General features: G+C 44.3%; 1 protein-coding gene across 4 annotated transcripts in view; it reads left to right on the plus strand.

Moving 5' to 3' along the window:
• ABCC9 (ATP binding cassette subfamily C member 9) overlaps window positions 1-23,144 on the plus strand; it is a 135,051-nt gene that overhangs the window by 14,807 nt on the left and 97,100 nt on the right. For all 4 annotated transcript variants that reach the window (XM_090043639.1, XM_090043641.1, XM_090043638.1 and 1 more), the window contains exons 4-8: window positions 1,513-1,654; window positions 1,932-2,053; window positions 2,794-2,960; window positions 5,572-5,814; window positions 19,637-19,834. In XM_090043639.1, coding sequence (XP_089899765.1) covers window positions 1,513-1,654; window positions 1,932-2,053; window positions 2,794-2,960; window positions 5,572-5,814; window positions 19,637-19,834 — 872 coding nt within the window. The remainder of the gene's footprint in view (window positions 1-1,512; window positions 1,655-1,931; window positions 2,054-2,793; window positions 2,961-5,571; window positions 5,815-19,636; window positions 19,835-23,144) is intronic.

Genomic DNA, 23,144 nt, shown 5'->3' on the forward strand with positions numbered 1-23,144 from the left:
TCTTATGCCCTTTTGAGGAAACTCATAAAATATTTCAAGGAAAGGCCCTAACTCATCAGTGTTTCCACTTATTTTACTGTTGATTCAGCAAGGAGATACGAAGTGAAGAAGCTTATTGAGAAGGGACTTAGGAAGAATTCAGTGGCTTCACTGGGTGCACCTCACCTTCTCTGTGGACTGTGATAGGAAATGCCTGACTTGCTTATTAGGGGTGTGCGAAACGGGCCCTCTTCGATTCAGATTTGGCCTAAATCAGGGACAGTGATTCGATTAGTTGATTCGGATCACTGTCCCCAATTTCATTCAGCTGAATCCGAATCTGAAGATTCGAAGCTGATTCAGAGAATCAGCAATTCGGCCATAGACACAGCTTTAAATGTTTTTTCTACATACCTCAAAGTACCAGGCACAGCTTGTGAATGCTGCAATGATGGGGCGGATGGAGCATCCCACAGGAGCGAGGGGGCCCCCACATGCTCAGTGATGAACCCGGAAGTGGACTGGAAGTGGTCCACCTCCAGGTCCACCGCTGAGCATGTGGGGGGCCCTCCCCACCCAATGTCTTCTAGCTCAGCGATCAGCTGCAGGGGGACCCCGAGTGCTCCCCCAGACCCAGAAGGCACCAGTCGCTGAGTCGGGGAGTGGGGGGGCACGGGCCCTCTCCCCAACATGCTTCCCAGCAGACGTGTTCCAGAAGTGCTTCTGGTACACTTCTAGGTTTGCTGCTGACCACTCTGCACCGCCCCCCCGCCGACACACACTCCTGTGGGACGCTCCAGCTGGCCCACCATCGCAGCATTCATGAGCTGCCTGCTACCTTGCGGTATGTAGAAAAAACATTTAAAGTTGTGTCTATGGCCGAATTGCCAAAACTTTCCAAATCTCTCTGAAGCTATTCAGAGAGTTTCAATTTGATTTGGAGAGATTAAAGGGTCTCCTGATTCAATTCAGATTCAGAGATTTGGCCACCAAATAGGGCCAAATGTCTGCTGAATCGAATCAGTGACTGAAGCTTCATGCAGCCCTACTGATTATGGATTAGCATGGAAAAGTGGTCTGTCATGGGGCTTCCAGTCTTACTCTTCCATCGTCTTTTTGATAAAATCAAATATAATGTAATGACACTGCTCCTTTGTTTGAAAAGGGACTGCCACAGATAAGTTTTGGTTCAGATTCTATTCACATTTTGTGCATCTTTTGTTCTAACACACACAGCTCCATGCTTCAAACGCTGCTACAGAAGCAGTACAGAATTGGTAGCAGCTTCTGCAGAAGTTATTTCACTTTTTTATACATGCTGGACTTTTCAGTTGACACAGTTCCAAGGATCTTGACTACAAAAAAGTCATGCTATAAGTCTTCTTTTCTTTGGCTTTGCTTTTGGAAAGTTTGTTGCCCAGATATTAGATAGCAGTGGGCATAACCTATTGATTATTAGAGCTGAGGATTAGGAGCCAGAGTTCTAACTAGCTGCATGATCTTTTCTCTCTTTTTTTAAATTTTGTTTTACAGGCTGGGGAAGTCAAAGCTCCAAAGTCCAGATACATCACAACACATGGCTGCATTTCCCTGGACACAACCTCCGGTGGATTTTGACATTCACCCTCCTGTTTGTGCATGTCTGTGAGATAGCAGAGGGCATAGTTTCAGATGCGTAAGTGCTTGTGTCTGGTATGGAATCTAGCTAATTGCATGAACAGTGCAAGAAAGCTGTTTATAAGGCATAAATGGCTAGGGATCTCCTTCACAGCCTTTCTAAAGTTTTAAAGGGGTCAAGATGAAGCAGTTTTATTTAGCACTTTATTATCTCCTTCTTGAGGTACTACACCTTCCCTAAATTTATAGCTACCAATTTATAAAACCTCTAAATGTGGGAAAAAATCTCATAAAGCAGAGTTGCATTTATACTGTATTTCACATTTCTTTTTAAGACAAATGAAATCTCGACACCTGCATCTCTTCCTACCAGCTATAATTGGATTTGTGGCTGCCACAACATCTATAGTCTATTACCATAATATCGAAACATCTAACTTTCCAAAATTACTGCTAGGTAAGTAGTTCATGGCACTGTTGTTGTTTTCAAGAGTCATCAGATTTTTCAAGATTCTTTTTTCAAAATAAGTTTGGGGAGGTCTGTAAAATTCATAAAAAGCCTGGGAAAAAATTCTGCTTTTGAAATTATTATGATTTACACTCCTATTTCTTTTCTCCCTATAATGCAACACTTGCACACTTGTCTAAGTGGATTAAAATGAAAAACTGGCAATTCCTGAGGGGCATAGTTTTAATTATAGTTTTAATTTTGTAGACACATTTTCAAAAATAGATTCAACATACACAGCTGACAATTTGTACTTTTTTGGTTTCCATACTTAAAAAGCCACCATATATTTTTCAGTGAAAATAAGTTTTATTTTACCCAAAGAAAATATTAAAAGCCTGATATCAGGCTCATTTAGAGGGACCTTTGTGTCCATGTAGAGCCTCGGTTACTTTAGCTGGGCTCTGTCCAGGATATGATTACAAGATAGGACCCAAAGAAAGAAAAAAATGTCTCTGTGAAATGGAGTACAGTGCAAATCTCTCCCTTCTCTAGATCATCCATTTTGAGTAATGTCACTGTTTCCCACCTCACAGCTTACCAGTTTGTGCTCCATCACATTACAGCTACAATAATATAGATGCAATCCTCATAAAATAATCCCACTGAGAATAGTATAGAGCTACAGCACTGGTGCAGTTAAAAGACACTGTTTTAAAATGATGTTTCTTTTCTTGTTTGCTTCACAGCTCTCTTTCTTTACTGGGTTATGGCCTTTGTCGCCAAAACCATCAAGCTGGTCAGATACTGTCAAGAAGGTGTGACATTCTCTCAGTTGCGCTTCTGCATCACTGGAATTATGGTCATTCTTTATGGATTGCTGATGGCTGTGGAGATCAATGTCATTAGAGTTAGGGTATGTGTTTTTTATTGGGATTTGAGAAGACATAAAGCCATATCTTGGAGTAAGAATGGGAATAGACGTTAAACTATAGTGACACAAATTTTGGCACCAGTACAGCAAAGCACTTAAGTACATGTTTATATTTAAACATGGAAGTATTTCCACTAAAGTCAGTGAGGGCAATCACATGATCACAATTAAAATAAGGTATATTTATTGGAACAGACTTAGCATGCTGAAGAAATCTTCCCCTCATCCATTATCACAAGGGGTGCAGACAGAAGTGATAAGTGCTTTCTCCCCTCCCATTCTGAAAACAGTGATCATCACTGGCAGAGCCCTGGCTGTTGCTATGGGAACCTGGCTGCAGGCTCCCAGCCCTCCCTCCCTCCCCCGCCCCATAGATTCCCCTCCCCAGTGAACTTCTGTTTGGTCTGGAGTAACACTGTAACTCAGAACGCTTTGCAAAGAATGCTTTTCAAAAAGTGCTCTGAGTTACAGCTGGGAGCTGTACTTCTGTCTGCACCCTGGATGAGAACTTGTGTTTTCTTCTTCTTCCTTTGATTCCTTGTTTAGGATCTAGTGTGCAAATGTCTAATTGTATTGGAAAGCCACGAGTACCTCAAACTTTTCCTTCCTTTGTGTTCTTACTTTTGGCCTACCACGTATCCTTAATCCATGGGGAAGATCAGACTGTTAATGCATCTTGCATGTTTTTTCTGAACAAAGGAAGTGGAATCCTTTCCTTGATTCAGGCAGCTAAGGGACCCTTCACACATGTAAACAGAGACAAAATTTGTCAGTATTTTGCTTTCAGAGTTCAAGTCAAGTGGTTAAAGAGATTTATCACTGAGTTACTTTTGCTGTGCATGTATGTGTGTGTGTGTGTGGTGTGTACAGTATTCTGGAGCACTTGTTTGCTGCTCCAGAAGGTGCTTGCTTAGATAGCAATATGTAAAACAATAGAACCACCTAGGGTAATTGCTTGTTTCAGTTATTTTGCATTCCATACAGTCAAACTCATGGTAACTAAGGCACGTGGCGTAACAGGTGCAGGGATACAAGAAATAGGGAATGTGTACACAAAATGGGGGCCCTAAAATGAAGTGGTGGGTTTTAAAAAATGCTGATTAAAACCCTGTGTCATGCACACAGCCCTCTGACTTACCTGCCTCTCTGACAGGGAGGGGAGGGCGAGCTACTGGCAGGTGGAGTGGTCCCTAGGTTGCAGGGGCTGGGGTGCTTCCCTCCACGGCAGTGGCGCCCCTCCCCCCCATGGCAGCACCTGCATGTAGGCACCCAGCTTGGGTGATCCTGGGGGGGCATCGCAACCATGGAGGGAAGCACCGGGCCCCAACACAGCTTAGGCAGGCAGGCTCAGGGGTTGGGAAAGGGGGAGGATCAGGTCTGCCACTTTTCTTGGATGGAGCCTGCTTTCCTGGGCTGCTGCCAGGCTGCCTGCAGGGCTTTCTGCAGAACCCCTGAGCTGCATGGAGCCTAGTTCTTTGCTCTGTGACTGTAGGAGCAGCAAACTAAAATTCCTCGAAGGCGTTTTAATTTGCTGTGCCCCAAGTCATTTAAGATGCAATACTCCACCAAGGCATGCAAACACCGACACGATTAAAGCAGTGCAGAAGCATTTCACCTGCTTTAAAATGTTGTGCACACACGCCCATAGTTTCTCAAATATATCTTTAAATAGCCTTTCTGTAGTATATGTTACCTTTGCATTTTGGTGTAGTATACAGGTTTTAGAGGCATTGTTTTAGGATTAATTGCATACTAGATTATGACCGAGCAAGAATTAGTGGGCCAGGTCTTAGTCCACCTATTGGGTGCCTGAGTAAATTTAGACACTTAAGTGTGATTCTTTCCCATCCTGCTTGAGTCCCTGAAAAAAAGTTATTACACAAAGTGGACAGTTAACCCTCTTGCTCACTGTTTTTTGTAACTTCGTCTTAAAGCTAAGACAAGCATGTGTTACAAAAGTGAACACAATTGGGTTCCTTATGGGTGGAATAGGATCTGGTCCTGTATATATGTATAATGCCGAGCACAATAGAACTCCAGCCCTGATTTGGCCCTTCAGTTGTAACAACTCTTGACTTTGCCACCAGCACGTAATTTGACCATCCATAATCCATGTATATGAATCCTTTGCACTGGACCTACCTTCAAGGCAACATTTCTGAAAAGCTGTATCTAAGCACCTAAATCCAAATGTAAGACTTGTCTACATTGCTTCTGTGTCAAACTTAGGAGCACCACTGAAAAGCACACCTTTCCCACTTGTTCCCTGTCTAGATAAGCCAAGAAAGGAGGCAGTGTTCTCTCTTTAGCATGGCTTTGAGTGCACACTCAATGCTGCTCTTATGTTTATTGTCTTAGCCATGCTTAATGGAGCATAATTAGGATCCCTGTAAGGACTACATAATTAGGACTACTTTGCCCAGTTTCCAGGAGTTAGCCCACATGGAGCAGGAGTGGGTAGGCAAGGTGTACTTCTTAATAGTACTCCGGGCTTGGCATGCAGTTAATGTGGACAGACCCTTGAACACCTAAAACTGCTGTTAAATGAGATAATTATTAAACATATGTTGTTTTTTTTAATCCCTCTCCCCAGAGGTATGTATTTTCCATGAATCCTCAGAAAGTAAAGCCACCTGAAGACCTACAAGATCTGGGTGTGAGATTTCTTCAGCCATTTGTCAATCTTCTCTCAAAAGCAACTTACTGGTGGATGAATACACTTATTATATCTGCTCACAAGAAACCAATTGACTTGAAGGCAATTGGGAAGCTGCCAATAGCAATGCGAGCTCTTACTAACTACGTTTGTTTGAAAGAAGCCTATGAAGAGCAAAAGGTAACCAGTGACACCCATGTCAGTGTTTGGCCTTAAACTGATAGAGTTAATATTTTATTTTTCCATTCAAATATGAAAACACATTTTTGGGAATTAATAACTTAGTAAATTTTGGATTAAACATCTTAGGCTAAGTTTCACCTTGGAACAAATTCTTCTCCCTGTTTTCAAGTGAATTTACAGCATGGGATAGTTTCCAAATTGAAAACAGTGGCAACTGAAGCCATAATAGAATAACCACTTGCTAGATTTCATTTTAAAAATCAAAGATTTCTTTAAATCGTAAGTGCTCATAACACTGTCTTAAATTAGATGGCATGCTCTGCAGAGTTTTAGCTAGAAATCATACTTCTTTACTTCTTTTCCCAAACTCTGGTCATGTGTACAATACGAAGCAGTTGCTGTTCCTTTCCATGTGGGCACAATTGGGTGTATTCTTGGTTTGTAATAGTATACGTATGTTATAAGAACTGATTTTAAAATCTCTGATGAGATTCTGGCTTTTCCATTTAGATAGGAGAGCCAAGGGGAGGGGTTGGTAACATAGTCTTTGCTGAGGGAGGTCTGAGAACAACATTCTCCACAGAGAGAATTATTGCTGATTCAAAAAAGAAGCAAACTGTGTTCAACTCTGTGTACGTTACTAGATACCCACACTTTGGATGAGTTGTCCCCATCTGTTACTCAGTGGGTGCATCTGCATGTTTATAAATGCACCTTTGCTACTGCATATGAAGTTTAGTATCTCTAATATGAGGTAGTAGGTAAAGGTGCAGTAGCTGTGCTAATGCGCAGTAGCAAAGGCAAACTTTTTTTGTGACAACATGTGGTAGACTAAGTTTACTATGCATTAATGCATTAGCATAGTTTTTGCTGCAATGCGCTAATGCGCAGAAGAACAGTCCACTGCTCATTAAGGCATCTGGTGTAGATGTGCCCAGTTTGTCACTCAAGATCATTACTTGAACTTTCTACCTGGTCCCTGCCAGCTAGTGATATGATTAGGAAGGGGTATAACCACCACTTTTGCATTACATAGGCCCCCAGAATAGTATGTTGTTTTTTATTCCTGTAGATTTCCAGGGTATTAGAAACAATGAAATAAGGAATCTTGGCAGGGGAGGGGGAATTGTTTGGGCATAATTACATGCCTTTTTCCAAAATCTGCTCTATTCAGCCCTAAAACAGACATTGCTGTGTGTTGGGTAGAGCAGCCTCTCTACCCACTTTGTGCACATAAATGCACATACGTGCACAAACAAGAGAATGCACAAATTTAGAGCTCTCTCTGGAAAAAAATTGGCGTAGCCAAACTGTGTGTAAATCAATATAGATCACACATGAATTGCATGTGGGATAACAGTTTGGAGTGAAAATTTGGATAGCAGCAAAAGACCAGTGTTCTGTCTTGTAAATGGAAGTAAACCAATAAAAGTAAAGTTATTTTTCTGGATCATTTGAAATGAAATGGGCACAAGATCTTATTTATTTTAATATACCATAATTCAGGGGTAGGCAACGTTTTTTGGCTGGAGTGCCAAAAAACACCATAATGCCTACCTTGGAAAGTGCCAGGGTGCCAGCATGGCAGAAAAACAAAATGAGGGCAAGGGGCTTGTGTCCCTTGCCCCCCACCCAAAGCTCCTGGCTCCCAGCCCTGCTGCCCCTTCCCCCTGCCCTACTGCCCCTTGCCCCCCACTCAAAGCCCCTCCCCCCCAGCCTGGGCTCTGTGCCTGCCAGCAGCTACCTTGGCTCTGGGTAGCTGCTGGAGCCTGGGCTGCTCTGAGCAGGGCTTGCAACTGCCTGCTGGGAGCAGCCAGGGATCCCGGCTGGCAGCAGCTCTCCAGACCCGGGGCGGCTGCAGCTGGGAGGTTCCAAACAGCTGTGCAGGGGTCTGGCACCAGCTCCGCACCTGCGTGAGCAGGCGTGCCTCAGAGCGGGTGGTGGGGGTGGGGCCTGAAGCAGCACAGCCCCGGTCTCTCCCCTGTTCCTGGCATGGAGGTGATGAGCCCGGCACAGCTGTTTGTAGTCAGCTCGCTGCTGCAGCTGCCCAGAGTCCAGGCAAGACCTCCCCCCCCATCACCTGTGAGTCCTAAGTGGCTGCAAAACCAACTAGAAAAGCTAGATATTTATAAGTCAATAGGACTGGATGGACTTCATCCAAGTGTGTCGAGAGAGCTGGGTGAGGTCATTGCGGAACCCCTGGCAAAGCTCTTTCAGAATCTGTGGTTGTCACTGAGCACTCAGGTGCCCTGCTCCTGAGAGCAGAAATGGCTCAGGAGAGGCCCCTAGTGGCAAGAAGAGGGAGGTTCAGCTGCCAGTTACCAGGGCAGCCAGAGTCACAGGTACTGGTTGCTAGGGCAGTTGGTGGGGAGACAGCTGACAGGAAGGGGCAGGGCCGGGCCCTTCTTAAGCCCCAGGCGTGAGGCCAGGAGGGCAGTTCCCTCTGGCGGACAAGGGAGGGGGAGCTTGGCCAGTGCAGACAGAGGGGAGAAACCCGACTGCATGAGCATCCCCCGATTGCTGCTATGGGTTGGAGTATTTCCTGGTAGGGATTGAATGTTGTTTGGCTAGATGGTTTAGCTTTTTATGTTATAGCCTGGGGGCTTTGTGTTTTTGTGTTCGCTGTTTTAACCGGAGGACCAGGTGAGGCTATTATGGGTTGGAGGAGGCCTTGTAGGGGTTCCATGGTAGTGTGGGAACCCTGGCGCCAGAGAGGGTGCAGCATTTGGGGTGTATTGACCCCAGCCCCAGAGCAAGGGGGCAGTGAGACACCCCAGAGCAAGGGGGGCAGTGAGGAGCCCAGAGAGAAGGCTTCAAGGTGCAGAAGCCCCAGAGCAAGGGGGAGGGCAGTGGGAAGGCAAGGATAGGGCCAAATCACAGCAGGGCCCAGGTCAAATACCATGTCAGTGCCATCTGCAAGGGTTGGGCTGCGGTGTAGAGGAGGAAAATGGGCTGCAGAAAGCGCCCCCTGGCACTGAGGTGCGTAAAGTGGGCAGCCTCCCACTAATTACATCAATCAATCAAGATCAAGGCATGGCAGGCGAGTAAGCAGGTGGTTGGCCCGTAATAGGAGGGTGGAGTCACCAATAGAAAGGCTCCAGTAGCAATACTCCTGTCACAGTGGTGCACAGGGGAAATCCCTGAGGATTGGAAGAGGGCCAACATTGTTCCCATCTTCAAGAAGGGGAAGAAGGAGGACCCAGGCAACTATAGGCCAATCAGCCTAACTTCCATCCCAGGGAAAATTCTGGGAAAGCTCATTAAAGAATCTATGTGCAGTAAGCTTGCAGAAAGTAAGATTCTGAATGACAGCCAGCATGACTTTGTTGTGGGTAGGTCTTGTCTTACCAATGTCATCTGCTTCTGTGAACAGGTCTCTAGACGAGGTAGACATTATATACCTAGACTTCCAAAGGGCTTTTGATCTAGTACTGCATGATATGCTTCTGGGAAAACTGTAAGATTGTGGGCTCAGCTGCTTGACAGTTCAGTGGGTGGAAAACTTGCTACAGCAGGGGCGGGCAATTATTTTGGGCAGAGGTCCACCTACCCAGTTGTGGTAAGCTGTTGGGGGCTGCATGGGTAGCCCCGCCCCTTCACAGGTGCCCCGCCCCTTCACAGGTGCCCCACCCCCTGGTCACCATCTTGGGACCAATGTCCCAATGTCTTGGAACCAATGTCTCAGGGTGAGCACCAGTGGGGCCCAGACCGGGGTCTGTGGAGCCAGGCTGGGCTGCACCAGCAGGGAGGTGGGGAGCTCACCCAGCTCCATAGAGCCCCTGCCAGCTGGGACCCTGTACTCCTGCCACCCTGCTCTGGTCCCTGCTGGCGCTGGCCCTGGGACACCTGTGTGAGCCCAGTGCTCCCACTCACTCCCAGTGCACCCCAGCTCTGCAGTACAGGCGGGGGGCAGCATGCAGCCCTGACCCCCTGCTTGCCAGCAGGGGACAAGCTGGTGCTGGGCCCTGCACTTCAGTAGGGACATAGAAAAACTTGAGAGGGTCCAGAAAAGAGCCACCTGTATTATCAGTGACTTGCAAGGCAAGCCATAGGAGGAAAGGCTGTGGGACCTGGGCCTCTTTAGCCTAAAGAAGAGAAGGTTGGGAGGGGACTTGATAGTGGCTTACCACTATATCAGAGGAGAGCATCAGGAGCTCAGTGAACAACTGTTCACTAGGGCACTCTGTTACTCAAATTGCCAATTGCTTAAATCACAATTGAGACTTTATAATGGGGGATAAGGGAAGGTGCTGCTTTTATTGATCACATGAGTTACACACAGAGGCTCGGGGACACCATTCATACAAACACACAAATCATCATACGCATCATTACACACGGGCATACACATACACAAAGCAACCATTTCATCCAGGTATATACCAGATATACTTACCAGCAGTAGTTGCTCAATATCAGCCCAGGGTGGCCAACCTGGGCTTATTGAGTAGATGATGATGATGATTTGAAGATAGCAGATTTGAAGATAATAGCTGACACAAGGTGAACAGATGAAACAGCAGTAGAAAAAGAAACTCACCCAACTTGGCATTTTCAAAGTGTTCTTTTATAGGGATTGGCATCCTTTGTTTCAGTGCTTTGGGGTTTTTCCATACCCAGCTTCTGTTTTTGCAGTTGTTGTTCTTTTGTCTTCAGGTTATCTTAGCCTTGGAGTATTTTTGCTGTCTGTCTGGCAGGATGGGTACATTCTTTCTCCTCGTTATCTTCTTTGTGCCCTCGGCCTAAAAAGGATTTTTCAGCCATTCATTAAATAGTTTACTGACTGGTAACTTACATTTAGTGCCTTGTTGCTCACATAAACAGTTAAATCTTCTTCTCCTGTCTCTATGCCATTCTCCCACCATTCAGCCTTTTACACACACTCATACATAAAGGCTATGCAGAGTTTATTCACGTATGTCAAGCAGAAGGGTACAAAATGGAATTTTCAAGTTGCTTACAGGACAAGACTAACATGGTTACATTTCACTACTCTTACATTCTATGTTAACTCAGCTACATTAGTTCAGTTTATGTTACAACCCTTGGGGAAGACCAGGACCAATGGATACAAACTCCTGGACGGCTGCTTCAGGCTTAATACCAGGAAAAACTCCTTCATAGTCAGGGTGTCCAGACTGTGGAAAAAACTCCCTCCAGAGGTGGTTCAGTCACCTACCCTGGAGCTTTTCAAGAGGAGACTAGACAGTAATGTTGCCTTCCTGTCTAGAGCAGGGGGGCTGGACCCAATGATCTGCAAGGTCCCTTCCAGCCCCTAACAATCTATGAATCAGTGAACACTCTTACATTTTTAAGGGCTAAAAAAAGGAAATGGTTCTTATCAGCTTGCTTGCCCAATATGGGCTATGTGTTTTATAGTCATACTCAATGTTGGCTGTATTTAGTCAATTTCATAGTTGGTTTCCGTTACTGAGCACATGCTGCTTTTGGCAGCAGTTAAATAATAGATAGTGTATTTAATTATGTGTTCTTGAATGTGATTATAAGATTTTGATGGGCTTTTTCCCTCAGGCTGATGGGGAGAAAAAACCTTGTCTTGTATTTAAGTAAAATGGTATTTGAAGCTGCTTTTCCTTAACAATTTGCAAACTGTATTTTATCCAGGGGGTGACGCATAGGGGGTCACGTGGGTGCATGTTGACGGCATCTGCATGTAGTCACTGCTTGCCCCCCCACCACCGACACCGTGGCGGCAATCACCCCCCCTTCCCACCCCGCCCGCCAGCAGCACCGGCAGTGTCTGTGGAAGCTCACCTGCTTACTGCCACTGTGTTTCTGCCACCACCGCCACATTCCTGCCTCTGCTGTGCCCCCCCAGTCGTTGGGGGCATGCATCATTCATGATTTTACGTATCATGAGCTACACAGATGGCTTCTCTCATGGTTTAAATGTAAAAAATTGTATTGAATTAGCAGAGCTGTGTCTAGTTACATCAGTAGAGAATTTTTTTCTCTAGCCCCAGATCCTTAAAGTTATTTCACTGCCTCTCTCTTTTAGTCACCTATAAACCTTGTGCCAGATTTTTGATGTTAGACATGCAGAGCTGAGCATATATTGTATGTGCCTGATTTATGTGTGCATTTACTTGATTAGTATGCATAAATAAGGTGTTTGGGTGCTCGGTTTTCTGTTCACTGTCTTAGGTTCTGGGCACGTACAATCACAAGTACCTAAATACACAGGGTTTTATACAAGAAGCAAGAATTTGTAGAGGTATATACAAAGTTACACACACCTAATTTTAAATATGACTTATTGCACAAAGCTTTTCTTTTTATTGGCTTCCAGAATTGCTTAAAGTCTATAACTAACACCATTACATTAATATTCTGAGGCAGTCTTTAACCAGTGCTTCTGTGCTTTAAAAAAAAGGTGATATTTGATGGATAATGTTAAAGTAAACCCAAGTGATGTTGTCCCGTCCAAAGTAAGTGGCAATGGAGTTTACTGGAGCTTCTCTCCCACAGAAGAAGTATTTTAGTCTTGCTGTTGAAAGACAGCAAGCCTATTTCTAGAGACTTGCTAGAAAACAGCAGCAAAACTTGAAAAGTCTTCAAGCTTGTGATCTAGAAGAGATGCTATGTAATTGTTTATGCTGCTTTTGTATATTTTAGTGGGTGAAATTGGCTATTAATCTTTCCCAGTCAGTGAAAAAAGCCCTCAAAATCTAATGGATTAAATTAGGCTGACCCTGACTGGTTAGGATCTTGACTGCATTCTATATCAGTGGAGAAAGAAAAAAATTGTTACTTTATGAGGCTTTTTATCACACCTTGATGAAAGACATTGACCGTGAGGCTAAAAATGTTCCATATAAAGTGCATTTGAGTTAGATCACGTGATGCATTACTGCTGTTCTCTTTGTTCAAGACACAGATTAAAACCAGCTGAGTTACTGTTTTGAATGGGAAAACCAAAGCAGTGACTCAGGCTACATTTTAATGTCCATTTTCTGAAAACTTCTGACTTCACAACACGTATCACAATCATAACAGGATTATTTACCTGTGAGCCCTGATTCACCATCACAGTATTCCAGTTTTATTAACAGAATTATACCAGTGTAGAACTGGAGTGACACAATAGTGAATCGGCTCGCAGAACTTCACCTTAAATGCTTTCCTATTCACCTTGAGATGAATGGGCCAGCTTCTAAAGTCATTGATCAAATTTTTAGTGAGGCAAAATTCTCACCTGTTTCTACAATGAAGGGTTTCATCCAGTTAAGGATTAGAGTTAGGCCTGATTGCTCAGTGGTTAATTGATTTCATATATGTAGTTCCTTTTGTGTTCATGAATTTGCCTCACACTGATTTCAATTTTATGATTTCAATTTTCAGTTCCATGCAAGCTTATTTAAAAATTTAAAAAAGCAAAATCTTGATGTGGCTAAGACTGTAGGACACATGGCCAACAGTCTTGATTTGCTTGGAGCACTCCAGCCCAAATAATAATGTATTGTTAAATGATTTCTTTGGATAAATAATAGCCAGTATTGTAAAAAAGAAAGCCCAAAGATATTAGAGAGAGAAAAAGGTTTTAACTACTACTTTTTAATTTTTTTCTGTTTATTCTTTTTCAATTGCCTGAAGATGCATGCAGCTCGTGAACCAAGTTTTGCCATCTGTGTTACCAATTCAGTTTCTAAACCATTTCCCAAGGTGTGCCATGTAAACCAAATAACTTTCTTCTATTACTGTAACTCCTTTCTTGTCTTCAGTACCTCTTGCCCAGTCGCTTGTTACCTTAGCTCAGTGATTTTCAACCCAAGTGTTGCCAGATCCTTTGAAGCGTGCAGTGAAGTGTGAGGAGATAAGCAGGTGTGAGGAGATAAGCACAGGCTCAGGCTTCTCCCTGTCTGACTGTTCTCTGCCACCCTACTAACTAGTCCCTCTGTAAGGAGGTAAACACTAAAACAAATGCATTAGATTTTGCAATGAGATGCTGTTCAAATCACAAAAGTTATGGAGGGGGCCTTGCATCAACCAAAGGGTCCCTTGAGTTTAAAACAGTAGAGAACCAGTGCCCTAGGTCATTTGTTCACTCAGGAAGTGCTATGGCAGAGTTGCCCAAGTGGCATCCTTGCTGATCAGAACTCCCTTTGCTTCGCTAGGCTCTTGAAAGTCCCCCAGACTTCAGTAAGTCTCCTCATAGACCCAGAAAGCCAGTTGCATGATGCTCATTAAGAAAGTGGTTCTAAGATATATACTCTTTTGTACAGGGTAGATGTCTTTGTACATGTTGAGAAACGTAAAGTGCTCCACCTTGGGATGAGCACCCTTTAACATACCTGCAGGCTTGGCAGCACCAAACTGACTAGCACCACGAATGAAAGGGACTTGGGGGTAATAATAGAACACAGTATGAATATGAGCTAGCAGTGCGATGCTGTAGCCAGTAGGTCAGATAATACTCTGGCATGCATCGGTTGATGCATCACCAGCAAAACCAAGGAGGTGATTCTTCCGCTCTATTCAGTACTGGTGAGACCGCAGCTTGAGTACTGCATCCAGTTCTGGGCACCACACTTTAACAAGGACATGGACAAGCTTGAGAGAGTCCAAAGAAGAGCCCACCCATATGATCAGAGTCTTTAAAGGCAAGTCATTCGAGGAAATGCTGAGGGATCTGGGACTCTTCAGCCTGAGGAAAAGAAGGCTGAGAGGGGACCTGGTAGCAGCTTACCGTTACACTAGGGGAGTACATCAAGGGCTCATTGAGTAACTGTTCACCAGGGCACCCAAGGGGAAAGCCAGGAGTAATGGCCACAAACTCCTGGAAGATAGATTCAGACTCAACATTAGGAAAAACTTCTTAACAGTCAGGGTGTCTGGACTGTGGAATAAGCTCCCTGCAGACGTGGTGCAATCACCTACCCTGGAAATCTTCAAGAGGAGACTAGGCAGTCACCTTGCTGGGGTTTCCTGACCCTGAGATATCTTTCCTGCTTGGTGCAGGGGGCTGGACCCGATGATCTTCTGAGGTCTCTTCTGGCCTTACAATCTATGAATGTTCTATAAAAGGCATAGTCCATTCTTGTAAACTTCAGAAAATCATAATCATGATCATCGTAATGATTTCTACCTACAGAAGATCCATGTAGAGCTTCTTATTTAATCTGATATTTAAGGATTAAGTATCTGTTAATCAAAGTTGGTAACTAAGTAGGGACACTCATTGGGAAGGGATTACAGAAGAAATCCAGGACTTCACTCCATTTTGTTTTGTCAGGAAGTCTTGCTAAGATAAAAGTTCAAATTAAAAAAAAATCCTGAGTAAACAGAATACTATTTATCAGCAGAGACCATAGTACTAGTACAACCTTCCAGAGCACTCTGTTGACCCAGTTTAGTACCTTTCCATAATCCTATAAATTGTGATCCTCCGTATTGCCTTGAAAGCAAATTGAAGGCATGAATAATATCTGCTTTATCTTGGATAAGTCCCAGATTTCAAAAGTAGAGGAACAAAGCAGAGGAAGAAATAAATCCAAGAAGGGTGTTCTTTGTCTTTTAATTCACTTTAAAATGTTTAGACTGGACAAAGAAAAAGGAAACAATGCAGCATTTTTCTTGGGGATGTTAATTTGACACAATGCAGGGATAGAGCCTGCTGAAAAATGAATGAATTTTCAGCTGCAATGACATTCTTATGAATTCTGTAGGAATATTGGAAGTGGCTCCTGATATGGTAACAAGTAAATAATAGGAAAAATAGTAAGAGTTAACAGCTAATTTAATGTCCTGAATATAAAGTGGTAGTATTTCTATGCGTTCCTGATAATTTTGATTAAAATCAAGGAGTGATCCTCTAAGGTCTTTACAATGTGGATTGCATCTCTAAGATAGGATGATAGCTCCGAGACAGGGGTCCAGACCAAGACTTGTGTACCACAAAGATGTGTTTTGAACCCTTAAATGTAATTCAGGGAATGCCTAGGCCTCTTACTGCACTCTGTTGAGGAAAAAGTTTCAGTCTCAGACAACTGATCTTACAAATCTCTCCTCCAAGCCTCCTGGGGTCAGATTTTTAAAGGTATTTTGCCATTTAAGAATGCAGAGAGGAGGCAAGCAAGTGCCCAGACCCAGATCTTCAAAAGTCCCCACTCATTTGATTTGAATTATGGCCAGAGTGAACATTAGAGCATGCAAACATATAGCACTTCCTGGAGAAGCATATTTCACATGGGTAACATGATTTTAATAGGATTTAATAAGAGTACCTTTGAGGATCTAGGACTTTGTAACTGGATTGCACTGGATTAGTAAGATTTAAGGGCACAGATACTTTCTTAAAATCACACTAGGTACCTCTCTGTGTCTTAAGGTACCTAAATGCCTTTAAAAATATCATATCTATTAATCCCACACAACTTCCCTGCCACAAGGGCAGTCGTTCCCCCAATGAGAAGTGTAATTGTTAGCAAGAGAAAGCATAAATATAACAAGCAAACTGCTTGGCTAATGCACCATAAGTATCTGTGTTGAATCTCTTCAGTCACTGTAAGTGCTTCCTGCACTAATTTTCCCAGGCCACTGTACTGCTAGGTTCTGCATTGTTGGATGTTTATATGCATCCTTTTTCAACATTATCCTGATATTATATCAATGTTGAATTTGGACTGAAGAAGAACGTGGAAAAATAATCAAGGTCTGAATCAGGAAGCTGGGGTAGGGAGATATGTGCTTTTAGGGCTTTAACTAGTTACATTTTTTTTCTGTGAACACTCAAAAAGGCCTGGCCTGAGTTACAACTTGCAGGCCTCTGTGCAGCCTGAAAAATGACAGATGCATTTTTAGTGTGTTACAACATCTGCCTGGAGCTCACAGATGTGCTCTTCAGACTACACGTCCACTGAATGAAACTGTTCCTAGTGGGCATGAGTGACTAGTGCCTCCTGAATGTGGGGGGGCACCTGCAGAAGCCACTGATGGTGGTGTCCCTGTCAGGGAGGGCACCAGCCCTGCTGAGAGTGTCAGCTGTCAGTGGTATCACTGGCCCTGTCGGGGGGGCACGTGTACTCCTGTGCACCCCCTACCAGTCACCTATGCTAGTGGGAATTAAAAGGCATTCATAGCTGTCATTAAGTTTCAGATCGGTCACATGGATGTGTATGACAGATTGGGGCTTCAGAGCAGAGGTTCTGAATTTCACAATTTCATAGAATTTAAGGCAAGAACAGACCTTAATAGTTTCATAGTTTCTAGGGTCGGAAGGGACCTGAGCAGATCATCTAGTCCGACCCCCTGCCATGGCAGGAAATAATACTAGGGTCAAATGACCCCAGCAAGATGTTCATCCAACCTCCTCTTAAAAACCCCCAGGGTAGGAGCCTGCACCACTTCTCTTGAAAGTTGGTTCCAGACCCTAGCCGCCCTGACCGTGAAGTAGCGCCTTCTGATATCTAACCTAAACCTACCCTCTGCCAGCTTGTGACCGTTATTCCTGGTCACTCCTGGCGGTGCTCGGGGGAACAGTGACTCCCCCAGTGCCTGCTGATCCCCCCTGACTAGTTTATATCAGGCCACAAGATCCTCCCTCAGCCTTCTCTTGTGGAGGCTGAACAGGTTCAGGTCCCATAGCCTCTCCTCATAGGGCCTGCCCTGTTGTCCCTTGATCATACGAGTGGCCCTCCTCTGGACCCTCTCCATGCTGTCCACATCCCTCTTGAAGTGTGACGCCCAGAACTGGACGCAGTACTCCAACTGTGGCCTGACCAGTGCCACATAGAGGGGGAGGTTCACCTCTTTGGACCTGCTCGAGATGCATCTGTGGATGCATGACAAGGTGCGGTTGGCCTTCCTGACTGCCTCCCCACACTGCTGGCCCATGTTCATCTTGGAGTCAATGATGACCCCCAGATCCCTTTCCGCCTCCGTGCTGATAAGAGGGGAGTTCCCTAACCTGTAGGTATGGTGCCGGTTGTTCCTCCCGAGGTGCATCACCTTGCACTTGTCTGTGTTGAAACCCATCCTATTCTCATCTGCCCACCCTTGTAACCTGTCTAGGTATGATTGTAGCCTGTTGCATCCTTCCAGTGTGCCCACGTCCCCCCATATCTTAGTGTCATCAGCAAATTTGAACAGGGTGCTTTTTACCCCCTTGTCCAAATCACTGATGAAGATGTTGAACAGTGCGGGCCTGAGGACCGAGCCCTGCGGAACCCCATTGCCCACGTCCTTCCAGGTTGAGAAGGACCCATCCACTACCACCCTCTGGGTGCGGCCCACCAGCCAGTTGGTGACCCATTTGACTGTGTGGGTGTCTACACCACAGCCCCCCAGTTTCTTAATGAGAATGGGGTGAGAGACAGTGTCAAAAGCCTTCTGGAAGTCCAGGAAGACTATATCCACTGCTACCCCTGCATCTAATGATCTGGTGATCTGATCATAAAAGGCCACCAGGTTGATCTGACAGGACCTGCCACTGATGAACCCGTGTTGGTTGCCCCTAAGCATGCAGTCCCCTGCTGGCCCCTCCTGGATGTGTGCTAGCATAATTTTCTCAAACAGCTTGCCTAGGATCGAGGTAAGACTAACCGGCCTATAGGTCACATCTCATTACATTTCTCCAAGTTGCCATAGCACTGGGCCAGTAACTTGTGTTTACCTAAAGCAGGTCCTCCAGATAAACGTTCAGTCTGAATTTGAATTCATTACCAGAATGATGTTTAATCGCATCTCATAGTGAAAGATGTGCCAAAATCTAGAACGCTTGGTTCAGAAATGATACCCTTTATTAGACCAACTAGGACAGAGACGGGCAATTATTTTGGGCGGAGGGCCATTTACTGAGTTTTGGCAAGCCATCAAGGGCTGCATGACAGGCAGCTAGAGGTGGATAAATATTAATTTTTTAAATTTTTGAGAGGCTCCGCGGGCCGGACAGAATAGCCTGGTGGGCCACATGTGGCCCACAGGCTGCATTTTGCCTACCCCTGAACTAGGACATTGCAAAAAAAACCCCAAAACTTTTTTTTGCAAGCTTTGGGCTCAAATGCCCTTTATCAGGCTCTGGGAAAATTAAAGATGGTAAAAAGTTCCCATAGGTAGGAAATTAACTTCATTTTTGCGAAGATGGAGCTGGTGATGGAAAATCTGTCCCTCTGGGTCCATAAGAGTCTGTGAGTTGTTCTGAGTTGCTCTTTGTTGTGTAGATCAGGTAGGATTGGCAAGCAGGGAGGTTTAAAAATCTTTCTTCTTGTTCTGTTAAAATTCAAAATCAGCTAAAATTCGGCATCTACCATGTTTCAGGGATGTATTTGGTAGCTGTGTTGGTCCAAGACAAAAATAAATGCAAAAATCTAGAACTCTCGGTTTAGAAATTCCACAGAAGGAATCCTGCCTGATCTACACAACAAAGAGCAACAAAGAGATACTCAGAACAACTCACAGAGACAGTTCCAGTGAGACCCAGTGGGACTACTTGTGAAAGTAAAGATGCCCTACATGAGCCAGGGTTTGTTAGATCAAGTTGTTTATGAGCTGTACAAGTGACAGTGATCAACACCTGTTTGTAAATAGTCTATAGTTGCATTAAACTGTTTCTGAACTCATAATAGCATTGAAATGAGAATCTACAAAAAGCAAGAGCAGTGGTTTTGGGGTGTAGTTGAATTCATTGCAATGAAGATTATTTTTGTCAACCTGTATATCTTGTTTGTCTATGTCAACTAATTAAAAACCACCCCATGAAGCTCTTGGGCATTCAACAAAATATGAAAGTAATGGAACAGTAGTTGCCTGCCAATGAGAAATTAATTCTGGATGCACTAATTCCCATTCCTTTGATTTCCAGAAAAAGGTGGCAAACCAGCCGAATAGGAATCCTTCTATATGGTTAGCAATGTACAGGGCTTTTGGACGACCAATCCTTCTCAGTAGCACATTCCGTTACTTGGCTGATCTGTTGGGTTTTGCTGGACCACTCTGCATTTCTGGCATTGTTCAAGGCTTCCAGAATACAAGCCAAGACAATACAACCACAATAGAAAAGGTAAGTTGATAGTGACCATGACATTTTATTTGGTATCAGCCCAGGTTCTGTATCAGCTTTCTGCATTTCCAGCTCTGTGTGACTGGGTCATCAACACCATTCAATTTTTTTATTATTTTAAGTGTATTGAGGGATTACAGGAGATTACAGATTACCATTCTTGAAAACTGAAACTCCCTGTTTTGGCCCAGTATAAACACAGTGCAAGATTTCCTTTGGTCATATTTCTGTGGTGTGGATTTTGTGGATTTTTCTCAAATATTAACATTATGGGGTCGTGTTTAATAAATGCTTGAGCCTTTTGGAAACCACCTTCCATTTTAAAGTAATATTTAGTTCCTGTCTACTGAAAGATTATTATATTTACTACTCTGATTAAATAGTAACAACACTTTTCCACAGATGGCAGTTATATAATAGAAGAGTGTCCAGGCAAGTAACTTTTTTCTTCATGTCCTTGTGACAAAGTACTTAGGAGAATTCACAAATTTGTTGGAAGCTACAGGCTGCACTGTAAACACTTCTGCATTGGCTTCCAACTTGCAACCTCTAGGCTGTCAACTGTGCACCTTAGTGCCCACACCACCCCGGTCTCCAACAAGTAACTGAAAGGCAGCTACTTTATACAATAAAATCCTTAGCTGCAAGACTTCATGAAAGTACAGGGTATTCTGTTTTATCCACTAAGGGTGTGTCCAGACGAGCATGTACTTGCAGTTTGTGGCACCTGAAACTACATGCACTGCATGTGTACCCATTTGCTGCGCTGCATATTTGGCACTGGTAGATCCCAGTGGCAAAACCCACCCCCAAAAAACTGCTTCAGAAAGTGGTGTGGTACACATGGCACAGCGTGTGCCACCACAAATGGAGCCTGATCAGCCAGAAACTGAGTGGCTGGATCAGCACTGTTGCTGCCCTGGAATGCCCCCAGGACTCCCGGTAAGGCTGCCTTCCCTACCCACCCAGGACAATTTGCTCCATACCAACCCTATGTGCAGGGGCATGTGCAGCTGCAAAAAAGCAGCAGCTCAAATTTGGGCCACCGCTATTTTTGCTGTGGCAACCCTGGAAATCAGGGGTAGAACTGAAAAGAGAAGAGACAGAAGGTACAAATTGTCCTACAGCTGATTTGTGATAAGGGTGTGTATGAGTATTTTGAATCATGATGGACAGATAGATGATTTATGGAATAATATTCTCCCATTGAACTATAGCACCCCTTAATCTCAAATATCTTCTCCATGGCAGGATAAATATGATGCTTGTGGCTTTTGACTAACACTTTGGATTTTGCAACAGCCTGTCATGTAGTCACTGTGACAGCTGATAAGCTTTTAATTGTGCAACTTATTAAATAAAGCTTTGTCATCTCTGAACCCTAATACATTGGATTAGAGCCATGGAGTCAAAAGTCAAAGTACATTTTCTTCCTTCAGAACTTGTTTTATTGCACAATCACAAAATGAGGTGTTTCTGTTTGGAACTGATTACTTTTAGTTATGACATTTGGGAAAGCCAGGTCTCTGCCTTTGTTTTTATAATTTGTGCTCTTTTCAAGGTTTCAGTTTTCTTCAGAATTTTAATTAATACCAGCTGAGGTGAACACCTTTTAAAGCTATAAATTTAAACGGCGCTTACGATAAAGGGAGAATTTGAAACCACTTCAAGAGAAATCAGATTGATTCGGTGACTAGTCATTGTTTCTTTTGGACATCCTTCAAAACAAATTAATTTTTAAGTAACGTGTCTTGATAAATTTACTTTTGATTGCACTTGCCAATTTTTTTCTGTCTCAAATTCTCTATCACTTTTAATTACTCTCTTTCTTATATGATCCTATTACACTCATGTCTGAGAATCTCACTCTTATTAATGATTTTATCCACACAACTAACTTTGGAGTAGGAAAATATTATAATCTCCATTGTACATGTGGGGAAGTGAGGCACAGAGACATTCCAATCTTGTTTTTCAAAGATACAGATACCAAAAGATTCAGTTAAGCACCCCATGGGGCTCATCCAGGCGAACGCATATGTGCCTTTTGCAGCGTCTCAAGCTCCTTTGTGATGCTGCAAGAGGCACATGTGGGAACAAAAGAACTCCTTTAGTCACCTGAATCAAGGGGACCCCAAGGCATAATCGAGACCCTCTCCCATTAAGTCTCCCATGCTAGTTACAGAGAAGAACTTTTATTGGTTACAAGGAGTAGGTTTAGAATAGGGTACAGGGTAGAGCAATATCAGAGCAATACCTTAGAGTAAACAGTGGTGTGGTAGCTTTTGATCACACATCTGAGTTACTGGAAGCTATATATCTAGTTAGATCTCAAGTAGCTTACTCACAAGTATCATCTAGAGGCAGATGGAGATTTCCGCTAGAGGCAAGCAGTTCATTGAACATGAGTTTCGAGAGAGAGCGTGTTTCAGATGGTCCAGTTTCTCTGAGAGTTCTCATCATAGCTGCTGCCCCACCTCTTAGGCAGTCCTTAACTTATATAGACCTTATGACCTCGTTTACCTAATCCGCTGCCGTGCAGGGCCTGGTCAACAAAGGCAAGGGTGTCAGGAGGTAGGGCAGATTTCACCTCCTGGACCAGATGGCAGGTTGCATACGTCATGGGTAGACCCATGCACCAGGCCAACACAGCAGGGTCCACCCACTCCTGAGGAGGTCTCTGATACGGGTGATGCCAGCCTCAGAAGCTCCTGAGTGCACGTAGCCTTTAGCTGCGGGCTAAGGCAGGTTTTTATACTGCTGGCACCAGCACAGGACAGGTTTTCATACTGCTGGGCCAGCATAGGTGGTGGCCCCAGGCTCTAGCTCTCCCTGGCTGCAAATCCAGGAGGCGCCAGGCAGGATTATTTGTTCCCAAGTGGCACAGTTTGCTCCACAACAAAGTGCATGTCTGGGCATGTGCACTGAGGCAAAAAGCCCCAGCTCAAATTTGCACCACTTCTATATGAGCTGCTGCAAGTGCATGTGTTTGCATGTGTGGACGCACCCCATGGTTGCATCCCCCTGAGCAGGAATGTGTGTTTTCTCAGGGACAAATAGCAGCAGCACATGTTTGTGCTGCTGCTAGCTATCCCTGGGGAATGCTCCTGCATGCCTGCTGTGGTACACAGCAAGTTATCCTGGGTGGGATAGAGGAGCTGGGACCAGCACCTGGGCTGGCCCTAGCTGCCTTACCTGGGGTCTTGGAGGTGTCTTGGGGCTGCAGCAACAGTGATCTGAGTGCACAGCCTGGCCAGCAGCTGGAGTTTGGTTCTGGTTGGCTAGGCTCTGGTTTCAGGCAGTGCACACT

Source organism: Crocodylus siamensis, chromosome 4, assembly GCF_052110815.1.
Source record: "Crocodylus siamensis isolate JL-2025a chromosome 4, ASM5211081v1, whole genome shotgun sequence".
Classification (NCBI taxonomy): Eukaryota; Metazoa; Chordata; order Crocodylia; family Crocodylidae; genus Crocodylus; species Crocodylus siamensis.